At 37.8% G+C, this 26,866-nt stretch overlaps 1 protein-coding gene and 1 long non-coding RNA gene across 3 annotated transcripts; both read right to left on the reverse strand.

Moving 5' to 3' along the window:
• Positions 1–271: 271 nt before the first annotated feature.
• On the reverse strand, positions 272–932 carry LOC138351340 (uncharacterized). Its single transcript, XR_011222442.1, has 2 exons — positions 588–932; positions 272–472 (listed from the first exon to the last, which is right to left on the reverse strand). It is a non-coding gene; the product is annotated as an uncharacterized lncRNA (long non-coding RNA).
• Positions 933–9,099: 8,167 nt separating this feature from the next.
• On the reverse strand, positions 9,100–26,484 carry Srp54k (signal recognition particle 54k). Of its 2 annotated transcripts, none has more exons than XM_045750151.2 (11): positions 26,325–26,484; positions 22,951–23,244; positions 20,989–21,063; positions 19,920–20,074; positions 18,308–18,458; positions 17,896–18,079; positions 16,771–16,868; positions 14,409–14,537; positions 13,499–13,607; positions 10,690–10,860; positions 9,100–9,446 (listed from the first exon to the last, which is right to left on the reverse strand). In XM_045750151.2, exons 2-11 carry the CDS (start codon positions 23,203–23,205, stop codon positions 9,265–9,267), a joined length of 1,509 nt encoding a protein of 502 aa, XP_045606107.1. In that variant the 5' UTR covers positions 23,206–23,244; positions 26,325–26,484; the 3' UTR covers positions 9,100–9,264. The 2 variants fall into 2 exon arrangements, with proteins under 2 accessions (XP_045606107.1, XP_045606108.1); XM_045750152.2 differs by having other exon boundaries at positions 26,333–26,470.
• Between the last annotated feature and the right edge of the window lie 382 nt (positions 26,485–26,866).

The raw sequence follows: 26,866 nt of genomic DNA on the forward strand, positions 1-26,866 counted from the left end.
ACTGACATGAATGCTCTCTTTACTAAAATAGTTCATATATGTAAGAGTTTACATTTTTGTACAATAACAATTGTACAAACAGTAACAATAACTAGTACAATAGTTAATACAAGTTATAATTTGCATTTTGTGTGTAATGTTTCAACCCATGATTTAAACCACTATTCTACAGTGCATCCTTTCAACGGTTAGCACTCTAGAAATCTGATTTAGTAAATTTTAATAAAATTATATTTAATAATTCGCATGAAAGGGTTACAGAGGCTCATAATGGGCTCAGGGATTGAACCCCACAATTTATTTAGGTAAGTTACAATCTTGAGTTAGTTACAAAATTCAATACACAACATCAATGGGTTGGAGTTCATTTACGGCTTCTGAATTTGTTTTTTGTTTTTATTTCGTCGTTGTAGATGTTCAGTACAGAGAATGTCCTCGTCGCCGCCTCTAGACTGGCTGGAGTTGGCCGGACCTGAGGACGAGAAGAAGTCAACATTAGAAATGTGGGGTTTAAAAACCTGACATTGCAATACATTTGTTAAAGTTAGGTAAATGCAGTTCATAAGCCTTCGTTAGACACTAGTAACCTTCACTATACCGCCCACAAGATATGTATATAGTGCACAACTAATCACTGTGGTCCACTACCACCCATATCATTGTTATCGGGACCACTATCGCAATACAGGCGATGAGTCAAAATAACGTGAATGAAGAATGTTGACCAGACCACACACTAGAAGGTGAAGGGACGACAACGTTTCGGTCCGCCCTGGACCATTCCCAGGACGGACCGAAACGTCGTCGTCCCTTCACCTTCTAGTGTGTGGTCTAGTCAACACTATCGCAATACAAGTAGTAATAGACAAACGCTGGAATATTTTAACTCCGAAGACTAGAGTAGCTAATATTGTGCTAGAATATTAATGGACACTGACTAAATCGGTGAAATTTCTATGGATAGAAAACAGCTGACTTAATTGTTGCGTCAAAGCTGCGCGCGACCTCTGACCTTCACTGGAAACACAAACCGAAACTGTCTCTATTTTCCCATTGTTACCACTTGTAATTAAGTTGTTACATCTTGGCTTAACGTGTTTATGACGTATTAGAACGTTGTTACAACTTGCTATATTGGTTGTTATAACTGGTTAGGTGTTAAATTAAAACTTGTTCGAAATTTGTACCAACGTCGTAGTTTCGGTGTATTTAGTGGGTTACGAGCCTATGATTTAACTGAATACAGAACACTGCCCTATTCGACAAGGACGAATTACTGACCATTCCTAGGATACACTAACTATAATAAATCATTTTTGGCTATTCATTTTTCCCATACTTAAATTTAATGATTTAAATCTACTAAATACTTTTAAATTATTGAATATATAATAGTTGGAGTATATATAATAGCTGGAGTTGTGGGTTGTGAGTTGTGGTTGTCCTGCCCGAAACGCTTTGCGTAATAGTGGCTTTAGGCATTGTATGTACTAGCTCTATCTATAAAGCCAACAAACTGTGTAAAATCTCTTTATGTATGTACCTTACCTAAATAAAAATTATTATTATTATTATAATGACAGTCATATGTTTCAAGCGTGGGTTGGACATGTATAAGAGTGGGATTGGGTGGTTATAAATAGGAGCTGCCTCGTATGGGCCAATAGGCCTTCTGCAGTTGCCTTTGTTCTTATGTTCTTCTTATACAGTTAAGTACTTATAAGGTCATTTGTATGGTACATATAAGGTCATATGTATGGTACTTATAATGTCATATGTATGGTACACATAAGGTCATGTGTACGGTACTTATAAGATCATATGTATGGTACATATAAGGTCATATGTATTTTACATATATGGTCATATGTATGGTACTTATAAGGTCATATGTATGGAACTTATAAGGTCACATTTATGGTACTGATAAGGTCATATGTATGGTACATATAAGGTCATATGTATGGTACATATAAGGTCATATGTATGGTACATATAAGGTCATATGTATGGTACATATAAGGTCATATGTATGGTACATATAAGGTCATATGTATGGTACTTATAAGGTCATATGTATGGTACATATAAGGTCATATGTATGGTACTTATAAAGGCATATGTATGGTACTTATTTATACATATGTATGTTACTTAGAATGGCATATGTTTTGTACTTATAATGGCATATGTATGGTACTTATAATGACATATATATGGTTCATATAAGGTCATATGTATGGTACTTATGAAGGCATATGTATGGTACATTTAAGGTCATATGTATATTACTTTATATCGTCATATGTATGGTAACTTGCTAATGTTTCTCAGCGTCAAGAAAACGGTGACTTTAAAGTGCCCTCTCCTAACCTACCAGAGGACCCAAAACAGAAAACGGGACAGTACGTCACTTTCGTCAGCCGCTTCCATTTTCTGCCCAACAGCCCAGTCGACGGGGAAGAATCCCAGCCCGGGCGAAATCGTCTTTTTTCTCAAAACTCAAAATCAAAACCAGCCATAGAATCGTTTTGAAAATGTTACCATTGTGTTTACCGCAATAATTTATATTTCTTTCTGTTAAGTCTTTCTTTGCTAATTTTCAACATTAAGGCTTTAACACCAATATTTACTGAGATACAGCCAACTCAAATGTCAAACTTTTCATCGAGTTTTCTCAACATATTATTATGGAAAATTAGTTGAAAAACATGTAATAATAATTACAATGAGTTAAATAAAAAATGGGTATTAAAAATAAAGTAATTTTAATATTATTTATTAACTTAGAGATTATTTCGAATGATACTTATATGGGTATATATATGGTACTTATAAAGGCATATGTTTGGTACTTATAATGGCATATGTTTGGTACTTATAAAGGCATATGTATGGTACTTATATTGGCATATGTTTGGTACTTATAATGACATATGTATGGTACTTATAATGGCACATGTATGTTACTTATAAAAGCATATGTATGGTACTTATAATGGCATATGTGTAATACATATAATGACATATGTATGGTACTTATATTGGCATATGTTTGGTACTTATAATGACATATGTATGGTACTTATAATGACATATGTATGGTACTTATAATGGCAGGTGTATGGTACTTATAATGGCATATGTATGTTAGTTATAAAAGCATATGTATGGTACTTATAATGGCATATGTGTAATACATATAATGACAGATGTATGGTACTTATATTGGCATATGTTTGGTACTTATAATGGCATATGTGTAATACATATAATGACATATGTATGGTACTTATAATGGCATATGTATAGTACTTATAATGACATATGTATGGTACTTATAATGACATAGGTATGGTACTTATAATGACATATGTATGATACTCATAATGACATATGTATGATACTTATAATGACATATGTATGATACTTATAATAACATATGTATGGTACTTATAATGTCATATGTATGATACTTATAATGGCATATATATGGTACTTATGAAGGCATACGTATGGTACGTATAATGGCATACCTATGGCACTTATAATGGCATATGTATGGTACTTATAATTGCATATGAGTGATACGTATAGTACATATAAAGGCATATTTATGGTACTTATAAAGTCATATGTATGGTACTTATAATTGCATGTTTATTGTACTTATATTGGCATGTGTATGGTACATATAATGGCATACCTATGGCACTTATAATGGCATACGTATGGTACTTATAATTGCATATGAATGGTACTGTAGCGAGTAAACATAATACTCGCTCCAGTCTCTCATTATCTTAATGGCATAACTAATTAGCACTAACTGCACAAGCTACATTGTTGATCAGACCACACACTAGAAGATGAAGGGACGACGACGTTTCGGTCCGTCCTGGACCATTCTCAAGTCGATTCTATCCCTATTTACAGGTAACAGTTCTTCCATCCACCTCTTCTAGTGGTGGAAGCTGAGGTGTAGTCACCGAATATAACCATGCGAATTGCGAATAGTCGACAGTACAATTTCCAGTCAAGAATGTAGCACTCGGCGTAGGCAGTTCTAATCGTCTCCAAGACGCTACAGCTTCGATACAGAACAGGCAGCAGACTAGGACCTCATCCAGCTACAACGCTCTCCCACATAGAGCTCCGCGACTCCGGCCACACTCAGCTCTCTGCTCTGCTCCAAGCTCCGTCTTAACGTCTACGACACTGCTGTATCCAGGACTACTAAATAAATATGAAACTCACTAAACACTGTGTATCTAATCTACCCAACAACGTAATATAATCGTACGTTACAAATATATACAATAACAGACTAACAAACATAACAACCCAATGTTCCTGACACAACACTAGATGATATTAAATTATTGCTTTTACTTGACTTAAGATATTACTCGTTAATGCCAATTTAATTGATTTTGACTTATTGAAATATGAACATTTATGTTTTATAATAACTATTACCGTCCAGGATGACATTGTTCAGAATATTATTGTGCACAAGTGTCGTCCTCGACGATCACCAGGTGACGCCGGACGGGTCCTCGAGGCTCCTCTCGTCTTCAGAACAAAACTTCCCGTCACCTTCCTCGCTCTTCCTGTCTCCGTCTCCCCCAAGGTACTCCTCGAGCGCCTGGAGTACAAGTCTCAAGACGAGTCTTATAGGATGTCAGACGGTTCCCAGCTCCTTCCTACACGCCCTCTACAGCTCCAGCCTCTTCAGTTCTGCCTGTTAGAGCTGTATGTTTACCTGGAGATTTATAAGGTTATAACTGTCTTATGGTAACCTCCACCTCAGACGACCACAGCCAGGCAGTAAGGAAGGCAACGAAGACCTTCTCGGGGCACTAAAGAACATCTACAACGATGAGATAATATAACACAACATTGCCTCTCACCTCATCAAGTCTGTCACGTGACACCAGTCACTGATGTTGATGTCTCTCGTCGGTTTTGTCTCTCAAGTCTTCCTACTAAAGAACCTGTACACTGAACATTGATACCTTCAACACTGCCAGTGTATCCTCAGGATGGATACACTGGCTAGGGCTAGTTGTGGATAGGGTCCACAACTAGTCACTCGATGGGTATGGGGTCCACTACCACTCCTGGGATGGGTATGGGGTCCACTACCACCCCTAGGATGGGTATGGGGTCCACTACTACCCCTAGAATGGGTATGGGGTCCTGTTGGTGGTCCTGTTAACCTGTTGGATAAATATGCGTCCCACTGCCGTCCCACATCTGGTTGCGGTAATGGACCCCATACCAATCCTGTGGATGGCAGTGGACTCTATACCCATGCTATGGACGGCAGTAGGCCCAATACCTATCCTACAGGTAGTAGTGGTCCCCGTACCCCACCGTGTGGGCGGTAGTGGACCCCATACCCATCCTGTTGGTGATATAACGCCAACAGGATGGGCATGGGGTCCACTGTAGTGGACTCAATATCCATCCTCTTGGTGGTATGTGACCCCATACCCATCCAGTGGGTGATAGTGATCCCCGTACCCATTCTGAGAACACCAGTGGACCCCATACCCATCCAACAGGTGGTAATGGACCCCATACCAATCCTTTTGGGTGGGAATGGCCCGATCACATAAACATTGTGTGACTTATTGTATGGTTGACATCGTATCATGGTTGTTGTATTGAGTGCATATTCTACTGCATTACTCCTTGTAATGATCCTCATATTGTGCTTCAGTGATCCAATGTATAACCCTGAGATGTTTTCCTAATTGTACTTAGGTTTCCTTGTTCATTATTGTGTATTGTTCTGATCTGCTTTTGTGTCAAAAATTCTTGCAATGTACCTGTAAACATTTTTTTGACAATTTTACTGTAATGATCCTACTTAAAATCATTTGTACTTGTAAAGTAAAGCTGTAAAGTACCTATTCAACACTTTTTATTAATTTTACTCTTATTTCTCTAAAACTTTGTTAGTTTAAGGACTAGCCCGAAATGCTATGCGTGCTAGTGGCTTTACAAGATTGTAATTTTAACTTAAACTCTATGTTCTCTCTTAACCCTCAATGTACTTTCTTGTATACATATAAATAAATATATATATGTTGTGGACGCTATGTCTATCCTGTTTGCAATAGTGTACCTCATATATTCCAACGTCACATTGTTTTCTGTTGACGTCCCTACAACCCATTCTCTAAGATTTTCTAAGCGTACACTATTATATATAATGTTGTTTAGCAAAAGCATCATTGTTATATGTAATAATTTATAGTGCTTATTATAATTAACTGAGAAGCCCCAAGATTTCTCCGTGCCGTCCTCTGTGCTCAGTCCCACAAGATGTCCGTGCCGTCCTCTGTGCTCAGTCCCACAAGGTCTCCGTGCCGTCCTCTGTGCTCAGTCCCACAAGGTCTCCGTGCCCCCCTCTGTGCTCAGTCCCACAAGGTCTCCGTGCCCCCCTCTGTGCTCAGTCCCACAAGGTGTCCGTGCCGTCCTCTGTGCTCAGTCCCACAAGGTCTCCGTGCTCAGTCCAACAAGGTCTCCGTGCCGTCCTCTGTGCTCAGTCCCACATGGTCTCTGTGCCGTCCTCTGTGCTCAGTCCTACAAGGTCTCCGTGCCGTCCTCTGTGCTCAGTCCCACAAGGTCTCTGTGCTCAGTCCCACAAGGTCTCTGTGCTCAGTCCCACAAGGTCTCTGTGCTCAGTCCCACAAGGTCTCTGTGCTCAGTCCCACAAGGTCTCTGTGCTCAGTCCCACAAGGTCTCTGTGCTCAGTCCCACAAGGTCTCTGTGCTCAGTCCCACAAGGTCTCTGTGCTCAGTCCCACAAGGTCTCTGTGCCGTCCTCTGTGCTCAGTCCAACAAGGTCTCCGTGCCGTCCTCTGTGCTCAGTTACACAAGGTCTCTGTGCTCAGTCCCACAAGGTCTCTGTGCTCAGTCCAACAAGGTCTCCGTGCCGTCCTCTGTGCTCAGTCCCACACGATCTCCGTGCCGTCCTCTGTGCTCAGTCCTACAAGGTCTCCGTGCCGTCCTCTGTGCTCAGTCCTACAAGGTCTCCGTGCTTAGTCCAACAAGGTCTCCGTGCCGTCCTCTGTGCTCAGTCCCTTATGGTCTCTGTGCCGTCCTCTGTGCTCAGTCCCACAAGGTCTCTGTGCTCAGTCTAACAAGGTCTCCGTGCCGTCCTCTGTGCTCAGTCCCACATGGTCTCCGTGCCGTCCTCTGTGCTCAATCCTACAAGGTCTCCGTGCCGTCCTCTGTGCTCAGTCCTACAAGGTCTCCATGCCGTCCTCTGTGCTCAGTCCCACACGGCCTCCGTGCCATCCTCTGTGCTCATTCCCACAAAGTATTGTATATACATATTCTATAGTATATATTATAATTTGGTGCCAATTTAAATATTTACAGATAATAATTCATAGAATAATTATTATAATATAATGAGAACTGCCAAAATTTATCAAAACTAAACTACGAGCCTTCAATAGGATGTAGCCGATCCATGATTTTTTAATAAGATGTTAAATATTACCCAAATTTCTCCATCAGAAACTTGTGTAAGTAATCATTCAGAACCTTGTATACCTCATATTGTCAGACCAATACTGGAATGTGCAGCTCCAGCCTGGAGTCCACATCTAGTCAAACACAAACTGAAGTTAGAAAAGGTTAAGAGGTATGCCACCAGGCTAGTTCATGAGCTGAGAGGTATGTGCTGTGAGGAAAGATTGCTGGAATTGAACCTCACAACACTGGAAGACAGAAGAGTTAGGGGAGACATGATGACTACCTATAAAATTCTCAGAGGAATTGACAGAGTAGATGAAGATAAACTGTTTAGCACAGCTGGGACATAAGTGGAAACCTAGTACTGTACTCAAATGAGCTACAGGGTCATTAGAAAGAGTTTTTTCAGTGTCAAGAGTAGTTAACAGATGGAATGCATTAGGCAGTGATGTGGTGGAGGCTGACTCCATACACAGTTTCAAGTGTAGATATGATAGAGCCCAGTAGGCTAAGAAATCCATAAACCAGTTGATTGACAGTTAAAGAGTCCAGTTTACAGTCCCTGTGGCGTAGTGGCATGACGCACACCTGGCATTTCGCGAGCGCTTTGGCCTGGGTTTGTATCCTGAACGGGGAAGATTTACTGGGCTCAAATCCTAAACTGAAGCCTCTGTTTACCCAACAGTAAAATGGGTAGCTGGTTGTTAACAGATTTGACAGGTCGTATTCCAGGGAAAATTAGGATTAGGGGACCTGCCCGAAATGCTGTGCGTGCTAGTGACTGTACAAGAGTGTAACAACTCTTGTACATATATAAATAAAAAAAAAATAATAGAGGGGGGCAGGACCAGAGAGCCAAAACTCAACCCCCATAAGCACAACTAGGCAAGTACACCAGAAGTGGGAATGGAAAATTACAATTATCATTCAAATTTGAGCAAACTGACTATTATGCTGTCTATAGCGATTGGATGGGTACTATGGGGCATACTAGGCTACCTGAGAAAGGGTTGGTGTCTGGTGATAGCTAATAACTGTAAATCTGTAAATGTTCACAGGGAAACTGTGAACATTAGCAGCATAGGACCTATGAGCATTATGTGACATAAGTACTATGGTATACCGAGGACAGGTCGACTTCTTTCTCTCCCCTTCGACGTCTTGATGCTCTGCACCATGTTGGGTTGTGCCTCAGCTTCAGTGCCTTTCATTCATCCCATACCCAGAGCTTGTATATTGAAGCCGCCTTCTCGTCGCTACAGGATCGTCGGGTTCATTACTGCCTATGGTACATCACAAGTTCTGCACCATCCTCATTCTCATTCCACCACCTTCCTTTTACTATGAAGATGTTTCTCATACAAGCTTCCCTTTTCGTTTGTGTTTGCAATGTATGTTCTATAATAAAATTTAACTTAAATAAAACTTTAATATTTTGTCCTTCACAATACAAGTAACAAGGTGTCAGGAAGTACTTGCATAGAATGATAGTACTATACCCATTATCTATTCTTTACTCAAAATACAAAGCCATATATTTATATTTAAATTTAACACTTGGGTTTTTATTGACAGTTTTATTATTAGGAATCAAAATAATACATTGTATTTATAAACACTTATTTAATATAAACTTCTCATAAATTGCATCAAGTTGACAACTTGCCATCTGTGTAAATAAATCCTATACTGTAAACCCCTTACTTTTTAACATAAAAATCGGTAATTCTTGACACGAAGTCAAAACTGAAGAACTGGCAAAGGTTTATCACTTGAAAGGATTTTTACCCATGCCCATAGGTCCCCCGCCCTGCTGGAGCTGTTTCATCATGGACTCGAGACCCTTGAAGCCTCCCATCTGCTGCAGCACGCGCGGGTCCATCATCTTGGCCATCTGCTGGTTTAGTTGGTTCATCTGCATTTGGTTCACGTTCTTCGACATGTCTCCTCCTAGATAACAAATTGCACAAGTTAACTGTGATAATTAACTTGTGTTATTGTATTCTACATTACATGTAACATAGCATCTATAAATACATTTAAATTATGTAACTATAATCATATGAAATATAATTATTATACACAAACTTAAATCCTTTCTAGCATCTAGGATAGAAGATTATCATATTTCTATGGGTGATAAGAATATTATGATATAACAGGGTGATAAGATATGTTATTGCTAATTATTGCTTCACTGTAATTTGCCATTTTTATTAACTTGAGCAATGATGGTGTTTGCACCATATGAGAGTGGTATAAGCTATTGACTCCCTGTTGACAGATGAATACTCTTTATACTAAAATTGAAGCTATTAAAATTGGTTGTAGTGTCTTCATTCTGTGTCAACTAATGTTTCAACCACTATGTAACAGTGCATCCTATTAAAGGATAGCACTTAGGAGAAATCTTGGCACTTCTCAGTAAATTATAATAAGTGTTTCTTTATAAATTATTACATATAATAATGGCATTTTTGCCAAACATCATCATATACAATAGTGTTTGCTTTGAAAAATTTAAAGAGAATGGGTTGCAGGAATGCCTATGGGGTACACATACTGCAAACAGTATATTATAAGGTTCACAAGTCACACGATGTTTATGAGGTTCATTGCCACCCACTGGATGGGTATGGGGTCCAATACACATACATGGGATGGGTATCGGGTCCTCTACCGCCCACACAATAAGTATGCGGTAACGAGAGCGGTATGGTATGTGTCCATTTCCAGATATGGGATGGGTATGGGGGTCCACTGCCTCCCACAGGAAGGACACTGGGTGAACTACAACTCACAGGATGAGTATGGGGTCCATTACTACCCACAGGATGGGTATGGGGTCCATTACTACCCACAGGATGGGTATGGGGTTTAAGAATTTTGTTCTCAAGTGAATAGCATGATGTATCATGATTTTAGGCACAAAGGCATCAAATACTGAAGAATGAGTTGCTGCCATCCAGCTGGGCAGATGGCAGTATCAGGCACAGGCAGTTATTGCTACCAAACATCCCCAAAACATTAATAAACACTATAAGCCATACACCAAATACATCTGCTCTGCCCTTTTATGGTTTGGGAAGTTTATGGTTTATAGTTTGTATATTAATACAGATTAATATACAGATATATGCTACTCCCCAATATGCAACATTCTAAAATTTCCTGGACTTTCCAGGTTACTTACCTTTAAAGAGGCCTTTCATCCCACCCATTTTCTTAACCATCTGGGCAAACTTTGCGTACTGGTTAAGTAGATCCTTCACTTCAATCTCCATCACTCCGGCTCCCCGAGCAACTCTACTTATACGATTTCCCTGCCTTTGGAAGAGTTTGTTTCCATCAAGACTGTCCAGCTCTGTGTGAGATCAAAATATTGTATCAAATTTTGTTTATCCCTTCTAGTCAGTCACATCTGCTATAAACAAGCACTAAATTTGCTGCTGTTTTCTGCATGCATTCCTGTCAGGAAAGGCATCTAGTTAGTTGTCTACCTCAGAAATTTCTTGCTCAATCATAGAGTTTGAAATAAGTGAACAGTACTGTATCTATGAACTAAACATTCAGCCATTGTACAATCAAAACAAAATAAATCAAACTGCTTGAAGATACAATAAAGAAACAGAGAACAGTATTAAACAGCCAAGAAACCTTTTCTTTTGTATATTTATAATAAATAAATTCAGTGTATTCCATTATTGAGGTCCAGAAGAGCATCTGGAAGTGGAGTTATGTTTACAGTACAATCACTTCAGTGCAGAGCTTTGTCATACATGACTCCATTCACACCACAATACCTGCTATATGGAATGCCCTTTCTTAAAAATCTCATTTAACCTTTTAAAAGAATTGGTACACCATTCCGAGAAACAAATGCCTTTGACATCTGTACTGTATTTCCTACTAAAATGTAATTTCTAAAAAGTAAAATGGAATGAAAGCATAGCACACACACACAAAGCTTGCAAACAGTAAAAATTGAGGTGGTTTGATTGCTCATATAAAATAGTAACAAGAATTGACAAAATTGACAAAGAGGATTTTTTTTAACCTGTAACTTGAAGATCATCAGGTCATAGAGTCAAGCTAAGGTAACAAAGGTGCCCAAAACAATTATAAAGTTTTGTTTTGCAAACAGTGGTAAATGGTTAGAACAAGTTAAGTAAGGTGGAGGATGCCAAAACTGTCGGCAGTTTTAAAGTGTCATATGACAGAGTACTGGGAAGACATGACATGTCAAGCATACCTTTCATCCTGTAACTGTACTTGGGTAATTACACACATACATCTGAGGAACAAAAGACATACTACTGTTAAATCAGTACTGTACTGCACATTTTCATTATACTGTAGCTAGACATGTGTCACAATCACATTACAACCCCTAAGTATCATCACTATCTGTCACAGATACTACATTGTGTACAACATGCTCAGACTTTCTGCAGGAACAACATGTAACCCACGATTGTATTCTTGGTTGTATTCAATTGTATTTCCAGCACACATCACCTAGATATGTGCTGGAAAAAGAGACATTAGCAGTCACAGCCAACTGTTCACTTTGTCTTAACACTTTCGCGCTCTCGGCGCTCAAAAAAAATCAATACCCCAGATGCTTTCGGCACTTCGCGTGCCTACGCGGTAAGACCGAAAAAGTATACACTCTTTTGACTGTCCTGACAATAATTGAAGGCGCACGTATTTAAATTTGGTATCACTGTGTTCGCAATGAAATTGTCTATAAGAGCATACCTATAAAATGCCGCCCAAGCATAAGGAGTATCAACACCAAATAAAAAACTATGCAGATCACTCGCTGAGAGCGCCAAACAGCAACAAAATGTTTCCACTCTCTTAATGGTTGTGAAGCCTACAGTTGTCCTACATCGCTAATTTTGGTATCATTGGAATCGCAATAAAATTCTCTACACGGACATATGCATATGAATGTTTAATATAGGTAATTGCCCACCCGCAAGAGTGTGTGAAGTGGAGAGTAGTTAGCCGCGAGCGCACTGGCGAAAACACGGGGGAAATCATGCTTGAAAAGTTTATACATTTATACGTTTCCTGACCCTACTTTTCTATGTACGTATTTCTTTTTTATACCAATGTGTTCGCAATAAAATTTTCTATAAGATGAAATGTATAACATTTGTACAAAGCATGTGTAAGAGAAGCGCCAAATATAGAACCACGTCGCTCAGTATGCGTTTGCGGCAGAAACGAACACATTGTTTTCGTTCGTTTGATGTTTGTCATGTTTATACTTGTTGAAACATTTTATAATTTGTATGACAGTGATCGCAGTAAAATTCCCTACACAGACATATACATAACATCCATTTTGGTTAAAAAATGGAATTTATAGAAATATTTTTTCGATGGACGAGAAAAGTAGGCTGTTATGCGGAATCGTAAGAAAAAACGGTGACGAGTTATCTCTAATCTAAAGCGCGAAAGTGTTAATATATTTAAATATTTATTGTACCGGTCTTAAGCCAAATAAAGATTTTTAATTTCATCAGAATCTGATTTTCTGTTTGAATGGAGAAGAAAATAATTTATATGATTGACTTGCAAGAGGGAGTAAAGAGCTATACGAACATGTTGGCAGATGATACAAAAATCTTGTGTCATGTAAAGTGTATATCAAAACCCTTCAATACTTAGATAATCTATGCAAATGAGGTACAAAATGGATGATGGAATTCAATGCAGATAAATAAAATATAAAGGAAACTGAGGGGAACAACAATAGGTTGTATTAAGTACACCCAAGATGGCATGTATTTAGTCTAGGATTGCTTATTTAGGTCTAGGCAAGGTAATGTTGTACAAGTACTGTTCCAGTTCTTGGCCTGCCATTTGGAGTTTTATTATAGAACAGAACAAACTTATTTTGGATACAACAGTCCACTTGTATATGTTCCATCAATATTGTGCTATAAATACTATCAATTTTGGAGGATGGGTTGGTTAGTGCACGGTACCTTCATCTGTCATGCTGTCCATGATGGTCATGAGCCTCTTGAGCCTTGCCATGCTCTCCTGCTCTCCACCTTTTGTCAGGAAGTCCGTACTGAACCCTGGCAACATACCCTGCAACAAACATCACTATTACCACAAGCACCTAAACCTCACCAACATGCCCAACAATATGCACAACTGACCTAAACCATGACACAGGAAATGAGCTTAACTTCAGCAACACACACTAGAATATTTACCAGCACTGGTTAAATTTCTGCCCGAAACGCTTTGCGTAATAGTGGCTTTAGGCATTGTATGTACTAGCTCTATCTATAAAGCCAACAAACTTTGTAAAATCTCTTTATGTATGTACCTTTGCCTAAATAAAAATTATTATTATTATTATTATAAATGGCCTAAACCATGCTGTATATCCCACAATGAACACCCACATTACCAATATAATACCCCAACAAACACAAGAACTATCAAAATAACCTGAATGTTGGTAGTTAAACACAAGTACTTCCCTATTGGTATGAACTTTGTCGATTATATTCTATGCAGGAGGATGCCTCTCCCTAATTCATGTTAGATACTACTAATGATTATAACTGTAGCAGTGTATTCAAGAGCATATGTTAGCATCAATATTACTCAACAAATCTTATCCTAGATGATATATTATGTACCACATATTTTGAGAACCGAGGCTACAAAATCAATAAAAATGTGTTCAATTTAATATACAAGAATTCACCAAAAATTTGTTGCAAAAATTCAATACAAAAATTAAAAAACTGAAGTTTAGTTTCACAGTATCTTGATTACCAGCAGTTCCATATGAATGTAGCCAATGGGATACTGTCTATAGTAGATACTAACTATTCTTACTGCTATAGCTTACTGCTATAACACTCAGCTTCTTACCATTATTTGTGACATGGGACCCATTTTACGAACATTCTGGAACTGTTCATACATGTCTCTGAGGGTGAAGTGGCCGTGTTGTAACTTCTTAATGAGTGCCTCGTTGTCTTCAAGTTTCAAATCATTTACCTGCCAAGAGACAACTCATTTCACTTAAAGTTGTTAAGTCATTTTTAAGAATATGTTATCATAATTACCCATCTGTTTCCAGCTTTCATGAAATTGGGAGGCATCAGCTCCAAAGAAGTAGAAGAGCAAAAGAAAAAAAAGAATACTAATGCCCTCTCCCCCTCAAAAAAAAAAAAAATAAAGTAGCGCATGTCCATCCACCATATCTTCCACACTTCATACGACAGCATCACATACAACTTGCACGGTGCCATTCAAGCTATATATATACAGCATCACCTTGTCAAAGTGACAAGGTGATGCCATTCCCTCAACACCTACTAGCCATCCTGTAAAGCTTAATGAGGCTAGCCCCCAAGAATCTGGCCATCTATCTTAGACAAACAGACATTGTATTTTATAGATATATATAGTACAGTATATTAATCATTCTCTATTAAACTGATTCTAATTTACCTTTTTCCATATGACTGCTCATGCACTGTTCATACTTATTCTCCACTTTCACACGCACTCATATGTCCGGTGGATGGGAACACGTCAAGAGGCATCCCAAAAATACAGGAAAATAAGCCAAAATTCATTCTAAACCATTTGACACAGCTGGGTCCACAGTACTGTACTCGTCAAGAACGTGGGACAAGAAATGTACTCGGACAAAGGTAGGACAACAGGTAACTGCACAGGGAAGTGGGGCAAATCCAATACACAAACCAGGATTAGGACAGAGGATACCTGATCAACCAGGCTGTGACTCATACATCAGGCTGCGAGCAGCCGCGTCTAACAGCCTGGTTGATCAGTCCAGCAACCAGGAGGCCTGGTCGACGACCGGGCCGCGGGGACACTAAGCCCCGGAAGCACCTCAAGGTAACCTCAAGGTAGGAGGGTATGAAAACATATCTTTATGGATAAACAAACCCTCAGGGCAAGGACAAGACAGTGCAGTATCAGATTACAATATTTGTAAAAGATCTGTGATTATATTTGTAAATAAAATCAAATGTGAATGGAGTAAGAATTAAAGATTCATCATTCTACTAAGTGTAGAGGCATATTAGTAACTGGAAGATATATATGATAGCCTAGAATTCATTGATGAACAATGCAGGTCCCACAGTTGGAGAGGCAGCATTGATCAAATATTTGTATTAAGATAGCTAGTAGAAAAGGCATATTAGAATGATTATAAGATATATGTGGCATTTATGGACTTGGTGAAAAGCGTACAATAATGTGGTGAATACTAAACATGTATGTAGTTAGTGGATTATTATTATAGGTTTTTGAGGTGCTTTTATGCAGAGTAGAACATACAAGTTCTAATGGTGTAATGACTGACTGATCTAATATTCATGTAGGAGTACACCAGAACTATGTCATCTTCCAAGGGTTATTCAATGTATGAGAATGAGGTCAAGATGTAGGTCAGGGTTATGATACTAGAAAGGAACTGTGATACTGTGAAAGGAACAAAGGGAGTTTATTAAATCTGATGTATGCAGACAATGCAATTCATATAGCTGATAATTACAAATATATTTAGATTACAGGAGTTGAAAGCTTTGTTGAAATTTGTGAAAGAACACTGATATGAGTGACTGTGGACACTGAAGTAATGGAGGCAGAGAGATAAGGAAACTCAGTTTGTGAGATAAGAGTAAACTGAGAAATTCTAGTAGCAATATCTGGGCTTCTTATACCTGGGCTCTGGAACAAAAGAAGATTTTGGCAGATGTTGAGAGTAAAGTCTGGGAATGAAAGTGTCTGGTACAATAAAAGTCCCAGCTGTTGTTGTTGTTAAAGATTCGCTACCTGGAACAAAAAGTTCCAAGTAGCACAGGCTATGGTCGTCCCAGTTAGTAAGTATATGATAGGGAGAAGTATCTAGAGAGCTACATTAAGGCGTGTCAACCCTTATACTGTATATGCAAGCAAGAAGCTGGTGAGACGTAAGATGGAAATGTTTTAGAAATGGGCAATCTGAGAGAGGAAGATTTGGAGGATTTTAAAGTGAAATCAAAGTGAAATCAAAGAATTCTGAAGAAATCAAAGTGCTCAAAAACATATGGAATACAAAAGTCAGTAAATCATGAGACTGAGAGGAGTCTACTGGGATGATTATATTAAAACTGAATACATGGATTCAATGGATAAAGTGATTAACAAAATGTTTTTGAGTGAATTTAAAGACAGAAGCTTAATAATTTTTGTTTTTACATAGGAGACTTACCTTCTCAATAAGTCCCTCAATATCTCCCATGCCCAGTAACTTTGATATGAATGGCTTAGTTTTAAACTCTTCAAAGTTGTCAATATGTTCACCAGTACCTATAATGAAACATTACATTTCTTTACTTTTCAAATTCAAGTTGGCAAGTAATCTAAAAATGTATGATTAAAAGTATTTCTAACAGCAAGAGAATCCATTCTTTTGAACAAATAGCTATTAAAAGTGAAGAACATTAGTAATGTAGCCATTATTACATATCCTGATCACCTTTAATGACCAGCTCACATCATTGTGCTTGCCTGCTAGCTCCATTATAGCTTGGAATCAAATTGAATACGTTACCATGCATAGTAACTGCAGCATGCATTGGAAGTCAAGTATCTCCCAAGTGATTTGTGCTTGGCCCAAGATGCTGGTAGCAGCCAAACTTGGTAGGAAGACAAAAATGTGAAAGGGCCAAGTGTACCCCTTATCTTTCACTACCAAGTTATACACTTTATGGACTAGAGGCTCAATTAAGAGTTCTAATGACATTTAAAGGGGAATTGAAGATTTACATGGATGCAACCAAAATGTATTAAAAAAAAAAGGGGGGGAGAGGGAATTGGGACTATAGGTGTTGGACTTTATTCTGAACTGAAGGAATAGATATAAATGAATTGGAATTCAATTAGTGGAATTTTCCCCTAACTCTGGTCAGCTATAATATAATACAAAGAAAAGCAGTAAGTTTTCCAGGTATCTTTTTATACATATTAATTTGACATGCTTTATGACAGCAGGCAGCCTTCATTTCTTCTACATGTTAAAAACATATATCATTTAAATATGAAAGATTAAAATATTAGAGATGAAATGAAAGATACATACTGTATCTTTCATAAAAAAAAAAGATACATAATGAAAAAAATGAAAAGTGATGATGTTTCAATTCACTTCATACATGTGGGTTGAATTATTTGTTTTCAGCCAAGTTATTGCATTTTAATTCTTTGCATAAAAGACACAACTTTCATTAAATATTAAGTTCTCTCTTTGAACTGACACTCTAGCTGCACTGCCTGATCTGAAATATACATCATAGGAATTATCTTCTTAGTATGGAAATAGCCTTTCTGCACTAACCAATAAAGATAATTGGAGACTGTGTGGCTGCGACAGCAGACAGTGCACCACCACCCTTGGCATGACCGTCCAACTTCGTAATGATGACTGAGCCAACATCTACTTTCTCCTTGAAAGCGCGTGCCTGGGACTCACAAGCTTGACCAATACTTGCATCCATAACAAAGATAATGTTCTCTGGTTTCTGTGGAAATTTTCATACAGTAAAAGATTGTGCCAATGGGTCTGTCGAGTAATATTCTGCAAAACGGTTGTTTACTTCCAATATAGACATAATATTTTCTCACGGCTCTATAAACATGTTCTTCCCTTTAGTAATATAATTATTTTCCTATACCTGTACAGTACAATCTCCTTATTATTACAAAATACAGTACAGTATAAGTATTCAAGCCTTGTCGTATGTACTTACACAAACATTCGAAATCTGCAACATCTCTTCAAACAGGGAATCCTCCTGCTTATGTCGGCCAGAAGTATCTATGATGATTATCTCAAACCCTTCTTTTTTGAACTGTTCCACTCCATCCATTGCAATAACTACTGGATCAACCTCAGTATAGCTGAAAAAAATATATTGCTATGAAAAATATTCATTTCTGCATTCACAATAGATAATAATTACTTGGAAGTGAGCAGCAAACATAAAAATGTTCTTTCACTATAAGCAGACAACAATATCAACACATCAAACTGATATTACTATCAGTTTGATGATACTGATACTGATAAAATTATTGGAGTGGAGTGGGGATTGACCAGCGTCCTGGGTCACGCTCAGGCACGTGTCTGCGAGTACCCAGAATGCTGGTTCGATACCCGTACTGCTCCAATGATTTTCTCATAGCTACTGCATATCACATTGTGATTTCCTTGTGTATTATTATTATTATTATTACACACACAAAAATCACATTATCGTGATATATCAGTAAGAAAATCCACAGGCGCTGTGATGAGGGATCGAAGCTATATGCTGGAGGTTCCCAGATGCATCCTCTAGTTGAGTACACCACGACCTTGCATAAGAATTGCAACCTGGAGTACTACTGCACCCTCGAGGCTTCCCGAGGCATCCACTGAACTTGTGTAGGGTGCAGTAGTTCCTCGGGTTGCAATTCCTATACCTGGTAGTATATTCTTATATGTGGCATAGTCGACAAGAACACCCAGCACTTAGGGTCAAACTCTCATCATGGCTCCTGTGGATTTTCTCATTATTATTATTATTACAATATATTTATTTCAAATATATACATATGAACATTAATTAGTAGGTACAGAAATTGTATATTATATAAAGCCACTAATAAACACAGTATTTTGGTTATCTTCAGATCTTCAATATCAATTGTGTTTTTAGAATACATTTTTGCTAATAACTGAATTAACTTTACCAGTGAATTCAGTAGAGTTCCAAGTTTGTTTACTTTTGTATGCTAGTGGCAAGTCAGGTGTCTGGGAATTACCATAACCACTCTAATTCCACTCTACCACTTCAAAAAACCACTCTAGTCACTCCATTGCCTCAACATAATTTTCATTGATATATCACGTCACTGATTTCATTGCGATCTGAGTGGGGGCATAAGAGAGTGAACACCAGTACTGTAGGCCAGAGTAGTCGGGGTGACTGTAAAACCCTAGTTGGGCTCAGATTCAGGGCCTCTAGAACCTCCCTCGAGTTCTGGGTTGGTTGACTTTTGTAGCAACGTGGCAGAGCCAGTTAAAGCATATTTCTGGGACTTACCAGGATGCAGGTTCAAGTCACTCCATTGCTTCAGAATGATTTTCATTTATATTTTGTATTCTTACAACATGACAGACTTTTCTGGGTGAAGTCACTCGTTCCAAGATCACTATCAGTTTTACCTTGGTATCTATCGGTCAATTGTCTTTTAAGTTCTTAAATTTCATTCTTTCACCTTTTGTATCTTTTTGAGGCATCATCCCAATCATCTAAAATTACATGACAATATAAACACTCAACTAACAAGATGTAAATATTCCTGCTTCTACCTTACCTGCCATAAAAAGGAATGCGAGCCTTAGTGCAATTCTGCTTCACTTGATCAAACGCACCAGCTCGGAAGGTATCTGCACATACCAGGCAGGTCTTCCAACCTTTCCGCATGTAATAGTATGCAAGCTTTGTACATGTCGTCGTCTTACCAGAACCCTAAAATATAGAAGTAAAAATAATTTAAATTTACATTGCCAAGAACAGAATAAATCTTTAGCATTTCGTATACAATATAACAAACCTTAGATATATATCAGATCATAACTAATACAACACTGAAGATTATTTTCAATATTAGTATCCAAGTCCCCTATGCCAGTCATGCTTCAAAATATTGTAAAACAATATTGATTGTAAGTGGGATTTTTTCTATAATAATAATAATAATAATAATAATAATAATTCGTTGTGTTGGGGACAGGAAGCCAGAGTGTATTCATATATGTTAGGCTTATATCATGGTTCTCCTCTCCCACCCAAGGTTGAATTACTGACCCTGCCCAGGATGCAACCCCACAAGCTGACTAACTCCTGAGTACCTTCTTACTGCTAAGTGAACTGGTACATTAGGTGAAAGGAAATGCGCCCAAGTTGGGCCAGGGAATCCCACCAAGGATTCGAACCCGGAATTCGTGATTGTGAGTTGAGAATGAACCCTACTGGAGTACAGGACCCCTAGGGATAAGCATAGGAACTTAGACAAACTCACCTATCCTAGCAATACCAAAGCTAATTCGTACAAAAATGCTACAAATTTAGATGCTGCTGTTGATAGTATCTGCACCAACAAGCATCATGAGTGAGGACAAGTTGATAAGATTGAAGTTAGGTATGAGTAGATGGGGTTTATTAGTAGGGAATGTTCATACGTCGGTGCTGTTTGGGGGATATATGGATGAGAGGGTGATGTGGGCAGGTAAAATTCAAGTCATATGCTCATCTCTAATCTCACTTATACATAACTGAAGTGAAATACAGTAATGAAATGTGATTAAGGATATTTATCACTACCCTTATGTATATTTTTAAAAAATATAAAAAATTAAGTACATTCTATGAGGGACACTGACCTGGAGACCAACAAACATAATGACATTGTGTCGTCCTTTAACTGGCACGTATGGCTTTGTCCCCGGGTCCACCAACTGCAAGACACAAAAATAGCATGAGAATCTGCAAACAATACACCTGTATATTATTTTACCACAACACAGCAGGGATGTAGGTGCAGTCTCCTCCCACCACTCCTGCCCTCTCACTCCACCATACTGACACCAATATCACTCACACATTTTATACCATATCTTCCCAATAACTATCTCTGAACTCCTCCATAATGACTCGTATGGTTTTGCAACGTACCAACAAGAAATGCTGTCTTCATGCACCTCCATAAAGCGACCTCTATCACACACACGCTCTCACAGCCCCACTGTGTCACTTTGTCTTCGACCACTTTGTCTCATCACCTCACCCTTGTCCCATACCTGTATAGTGTACACCGTCCTCTATCAACCAGCAATCATTCATTTACTTTAAATTCTCTTATCATCTTAGTGCTCCAATCAATATTCTAACTAACACTCTTCAATCCCAGTATAAAATTATAAAACACAACAATGATATTAATGTTCATTTTTTTTATATGTTCATAAACCCCTTGTATGCATGATTAATACAACATAAAAACTGCTTGAAAACTACATAAGAAAGCCCAATTTTGACAAAATGGTAAGATAATTGGCAGAACATTATCACACCACCATATGCGAGGAAAAATTACCATAATACATTCAAACACACTCATCCATCATATTATCCTCACAGCTTGTGTTATGAAAGGTAATATTCAAGCATAAATAATAATTATTCCTTGGTTTATTATATTAAACTGCAATCTTGGATATCACAAGGCACTCTGGTTATCTGCAAGGTTTTGAACAAAACACAGGTAAGACAGGCAATTATGTCAAGTATCATAATGAGAACACCTACTATGAAAACTTCTATAGAATGACAAAGTGCCTGAAATATACAAAACTTGGAAAGAGGCGTATATTAAAAACAAATACAAAATCATGAGCATGTAGCTTAGATGTACAGTAAAATGATAAGGTTTAAGTAAATAGAAAAGAAACATTGCCAAGAATATCTGTACAACTCTACAGCTGAGGAAAGACAAGCCAGGCACTGAAGATCCCAGAAACATACCTGTAGTTCAGAACTTGTGCACAACATTCATGCAAGTAATAAAAAGAAAATTCCATGGAACAATTATTCTAAAAATTCTAGCAAGGAATATAATGAAACTGTATGAGTGTAAAGGAAATATTTTTTCTGATGGCAAAAGCTCTTATGGCATATCAACCCTTGTATGAATTGTAAAAGTGAGAATTGGATTGGAGTGTCAATAATTACTAATATTTTTTCAATCATTGAACTTAGGCCTACTGTGACCAGCCTATGTCCATGCCATACCCCAGATCATTATCCATACAAATTTGGATAAGGCTAGCCCACAACAGTCTGGCCTCAAACTTTACACAGACAGACAGAGGTAGACAGAGACAGACATTCTCTCATTGTATAAATAAGGGGAATTGACGAGAGACAAAGGCACAATATCAAAGCTAGGAACAGCAGAATAAGGCAGAGCAGATTAAACTTAGAGAGAGGCTAGAGAGACAGACAATTAACAGCGATGTCAGAAAGCTCTTTAGTGCTAGAGTTGTGAACAAATGTAATGGGTTAGACAAATAAGTGGCTGAAGTTAACTCAATAAACAATTGTGAACTTAAATACAAAACTAAAAATGAGAGAGCCAAGACATTGTGTTGAACTATAAAATATACGGAAGGTGGGGCTAGAAGCTAATGCTTGCAAGTACCTGTACATCTAAGCAAGAACATTAGGCAACAACAGTAATACTCAACACTACAAATTCTTGATGGGCTGAAAGAAAATTATTAATACTATGAGGATATGAAGGGAAAACACATTATAAAGTAAATAAGAGGAATGTAGGGAATTACCTTAACAAGCTCTTTAAATACTGTTGTCTGTATCATCCGTCGCTTGTTGAGACCCCCGGCCATCTCATCAAAATCAATTGCCGAGCGAACATTTTCCCTTAGTTGTTTTACAAGTCTAATATTAACATCAGACTCAAGTAACGCTGCACAAATTTCTTTGAGGAGGTCATTAAGGACATCCTCATTGATAATAGTGGCATTATTGAGGGATTTAAGGGCCGAGGTGATCTTACGACCTAAATCTGCTAACACCATCTTGGCTGAGGCTATTCAAGCAGCTTCAATTTAGCACAGCTGTAAAAGAAAATTAAGTACTGTACTTATATACAATACAATATATTGTATACCAAATGTAATTAAAAAAGTTCTGTAAAGATAATTGGGTTAATAAGAGACATTTGCAAAACAAAAATTATGAGAAAACGATCCTGAATCATTTCTCATGTGTCACACATGCAAGAACGGGTTGCACACATGACACTATTACAGCCTTGACATCTGTTAAACAATAGGAGACGAGACATTTATTACGATCAACCCTGGGTTGTATTTTGCCCAATATTTTCAAGACTGCCTGATATCATGACAATACTTCCATTATATCTTTTAGGCATGTTCTGTATTTTACTCACTTTAAACAGGTAAATATTGATATTAAATTTATTTAGGTTAAAGATAAGATAAATTATGATAGCTGAAGTATTAGGTTAAGTAACTTAAAATTTCTAGATAATTACTGCAAGCTTGAGAATGTAGTGACAAAATTTTCAGTCTAGTTGAAAGTCTAATTTTTTTCATTTTTCAGAAAATTTTCAGTCTATGGTTTATGGTAATTAAGTATGACTGTTAGGCTTAGTTGAGCTAGTTAAAATGCTGACTTAGCAAAGATGTTAAATTAAATCATACTAACAATTATTTTATTATATACTGTATACATAGAGGTACCACCTTAGGTGCAACCTAAGCTTCTCTGAAGTTATAGGGCCCTATAGCTAAAAGTGAATAAAAGGTATTCAGAGAAGACCTTGTAGATTCTCCCTTAACCCTTAAATGGCGCATGGCTATATACCATTTGACACCCACAGGCGCATACAAAAAAAAAAAAAAAAAATTTCTTCCTAACCTGTTAATAATCGTGTTATGTAATTGTTAGTCTGCTTGACTTAATCTACTCAGCCCTTGACAAAAGTGAGTTTCCAATTGGACTCTTCATTGACCTGAGAAAGACTTTTGACACTGTTAACCATAACTACCTCTTACTTAAACTCCAACATTATGGAATCCATGGCCTTGCCCTATATCTATCTATATCCGATCCTATCTTAGTGACAGACACCAATATGTGGCCATCAATGACGTAACCTCTCCTACTCTACCACTAACCGTAGGGGTGCCACAAGGCAGCATCCTAGGACCTCTTCTATTTTTTATATACATCAATGATCTGCCTAATGTCTCTAACATGCTTAAACCAATTTTGTTTGCTGATGATACTACTCTCATCTACTCTGACCCCAACCCATTCATATTAAATAATGTTGTAAACAATGGACTAATGACCATTGTTTACGTTTATCATGTTGATTCCGCATGAAAAGGAAATATCCCATCCCTATATGGGATACTGTAATATACTATAATAACTGCCTATACAAATGTTCTCTAAATGTTCTCTGCCTACGTTCTCTAAATGTTCTCTCTGCCTATACAAATGTCTCTAACATTCTGAAACCTATTTTGTTTGCTGATGATACTACCCTCATCTACTTTAACCCCAACCCACATACACTAAATAATGTTGTTAATAATGGACTAAAAAAAAGTCCACTTATGGATGTCAACCAACAAACTTACACTAAACATAGAAAAGACCTACTACATCTTATTTGGAAGCAAATCAACAAATGCAATTCAGCTTCAGATAGATAATGTAAACATTAGCAATAAAAATGATGGAAAGTTCCTTGGGCTGTACTTAGACAAGAGACTCAACTTCAGCACCCACATAACTAAAAAGGTTTCTAAAACTGTTGGTTACTCTCTAAGATCAGATATTATGTACCCTACTCTGCTCTCCTCTCACTCTATTATGCACTTATCTATCCCTATCTTACTTATGGTATCTGTGCATGGGGTTCAACCTCTGCAAACTACCTCAAGTCCATCATCACCCAGCAGAAATCTGCTATCAGGATAATAACTAACTCTGCTTTCAGACAACACACAGCTCCCCTGTTTAAATCCCTAAACATGCTAAGCATAAATTTACTCCATACATTCTCTTGTGCTAATTACATTTATAAAACCCTTTTTTTAAGTGCAAACCCTGTTCTGAAACTCTTCCTGGACAGATGTAATAGAACACAATCACCACACCAGACATAAATATCTTTTTGATATCCCCAGAGTCAAACTAAATCTGTGTAAACATTCTATGCAAATAAAGGGACCTAGTCTATGGAACTCACTCCCTAATAAACTGAAAAGCTGTTCAACTTTTGCCTTATTCAAAAATAAAACCAAAAAGTACCTAATTTCATCTTCATAGATGAAGATGCTACCTAGAGCTTTATCTTCACACTGTTTCTAGTGCTACCCAATCCTCCATTCTTTGTACCCAAGTCATATCCTTCACCATTGTAATCTTAGATCATCTGTTATCATGGTTGTTGTATTAAGTGCATATTCTATTGCATTACTCCTTGTAATGATCCTCATATTGTGCTTCAGTGATCCAATGTATAACCCTGAGATGTTTCCTAATTGTACATAGGTTTCCTTGTTCATTATTGTGTATTGTTCTGATCTGCTTTCGTGTCAAAAAATCTTGCAATGTACCTGTAAACATTTTTTTTGATAATCTTATTGTAATGATCCTACTTAAAATCATTTGTACTTGTAAAGTAAAGCTGTAATGTGCCTGTTAAACACTTTTTATTAATTTTACTCTTATTTCTCTAAAACTTTCTGTTAGTTTAAGGACTAGCCCGAAACACTATGCGTGCTGGTGGCTTTACAAGATTGTAATTTCAACTTAAACTCTATGTTCTCTCTTAACCCCAATGTACTTTCTTGTATATATATAAATAAATAAATAATTAAATAAATAAATAAATATAATGTGAGTATTCAAAAGTTGCAAAAAACAATACTAAGCAGTTAATACAAATATAATTGACTAAGGAAACGGCCAGTGTGCTACAAGCCATGGTACAACACACAGTACTATGTATGTAAATATACATTATGTAAATACATATTAGTATACAGTACCCCACCAATGGTACTGGCGAGGTCACAGAACCCCTAAGTCGACCACTTGCTCTCCCTAGTCATCAAAGTCCCCCTCCCACCTCACACCTCCCTTTGCTGACCTCAGTACCCGCTCTTATTCCTCATGAAGACCGCGCGAGACACAAAGTCAAGTGAGAAGGGAAGACGTGGGGAAGGTGGTGTGGCATCAGCTGTTACAGCAGGAGGAGGAGGCGGTGGCGACGGGGACGAGGTGGTCGTGTTGACTGTTGACGGCTGCTCGCCGTTCCTGAGCCGCGTATCCGGATGCCTCGCTCCCGTATGCTTCACTCGACACGTGCATTATATTTACATTGAATTTTGTAATAATAATTAATAAAAAAAACAAGCTACAGCCTCAAGATTGTAACTTGCTTAGCTAAATGAATTGTGGGGTTCAGTCCCTGAGCCCATTATGTGCCTCTGTAACCCTTTCTGCTACCGCCCACAAGATGGGTATGGGGTGCATAATAAATGAACTAAACTAACTAAACAGCCCCGCTCCTGTGCCAGGTAAGTCCACTACGGGCTCATCATAGCCCGTGCTGCTTGGAACTTTTTGTTCCCAGTAGCTGAATCTATAACAACAACAACGTAATAATAATAATGTTTATTTAGGTAAAAG

Source organism: Procambarus clarkii, chromosome 49 (assembly GCF_040958095.1).
Source record: "Procambarus clarkii isolate CNS0578487 chromosome 49, FALCON_Pclarkii_2.0, whole genome shotgun sequence".
Taxonomy (NCBI): domain Eukaryota; kingdom Metazoa; phylum Arthropoda; class Malacostraca; order Decapoda; family Cambaridae; genus Procambarus; species Procambarus clarkii.

Excerpts from the sequence above, each read along its gene's own strand:
- Srp54k (XM_045750151.2), bottom strand. The coding sequence starts at position 23,205 with ATGGTGTTAGCAGATTTAGGTCGTAAGATCACCTCGGCCCTTAAATCC. Across the intron at positions 14,538-16,770 it reads TTGAGGGACTTATTGAGAAG|GTAAATGATTTGAAACTTGA; the intron begins GTAAGTCTCCTA and ends GTCTCTTGGCAG. Across the intron at positions 10,861-13,498 it reads GGACAGCATGACAGATGAAG|AGCTGGACAGTCTTGATGGA; the intron begins GTACCGTGCACT and ends GATCTCACACAG.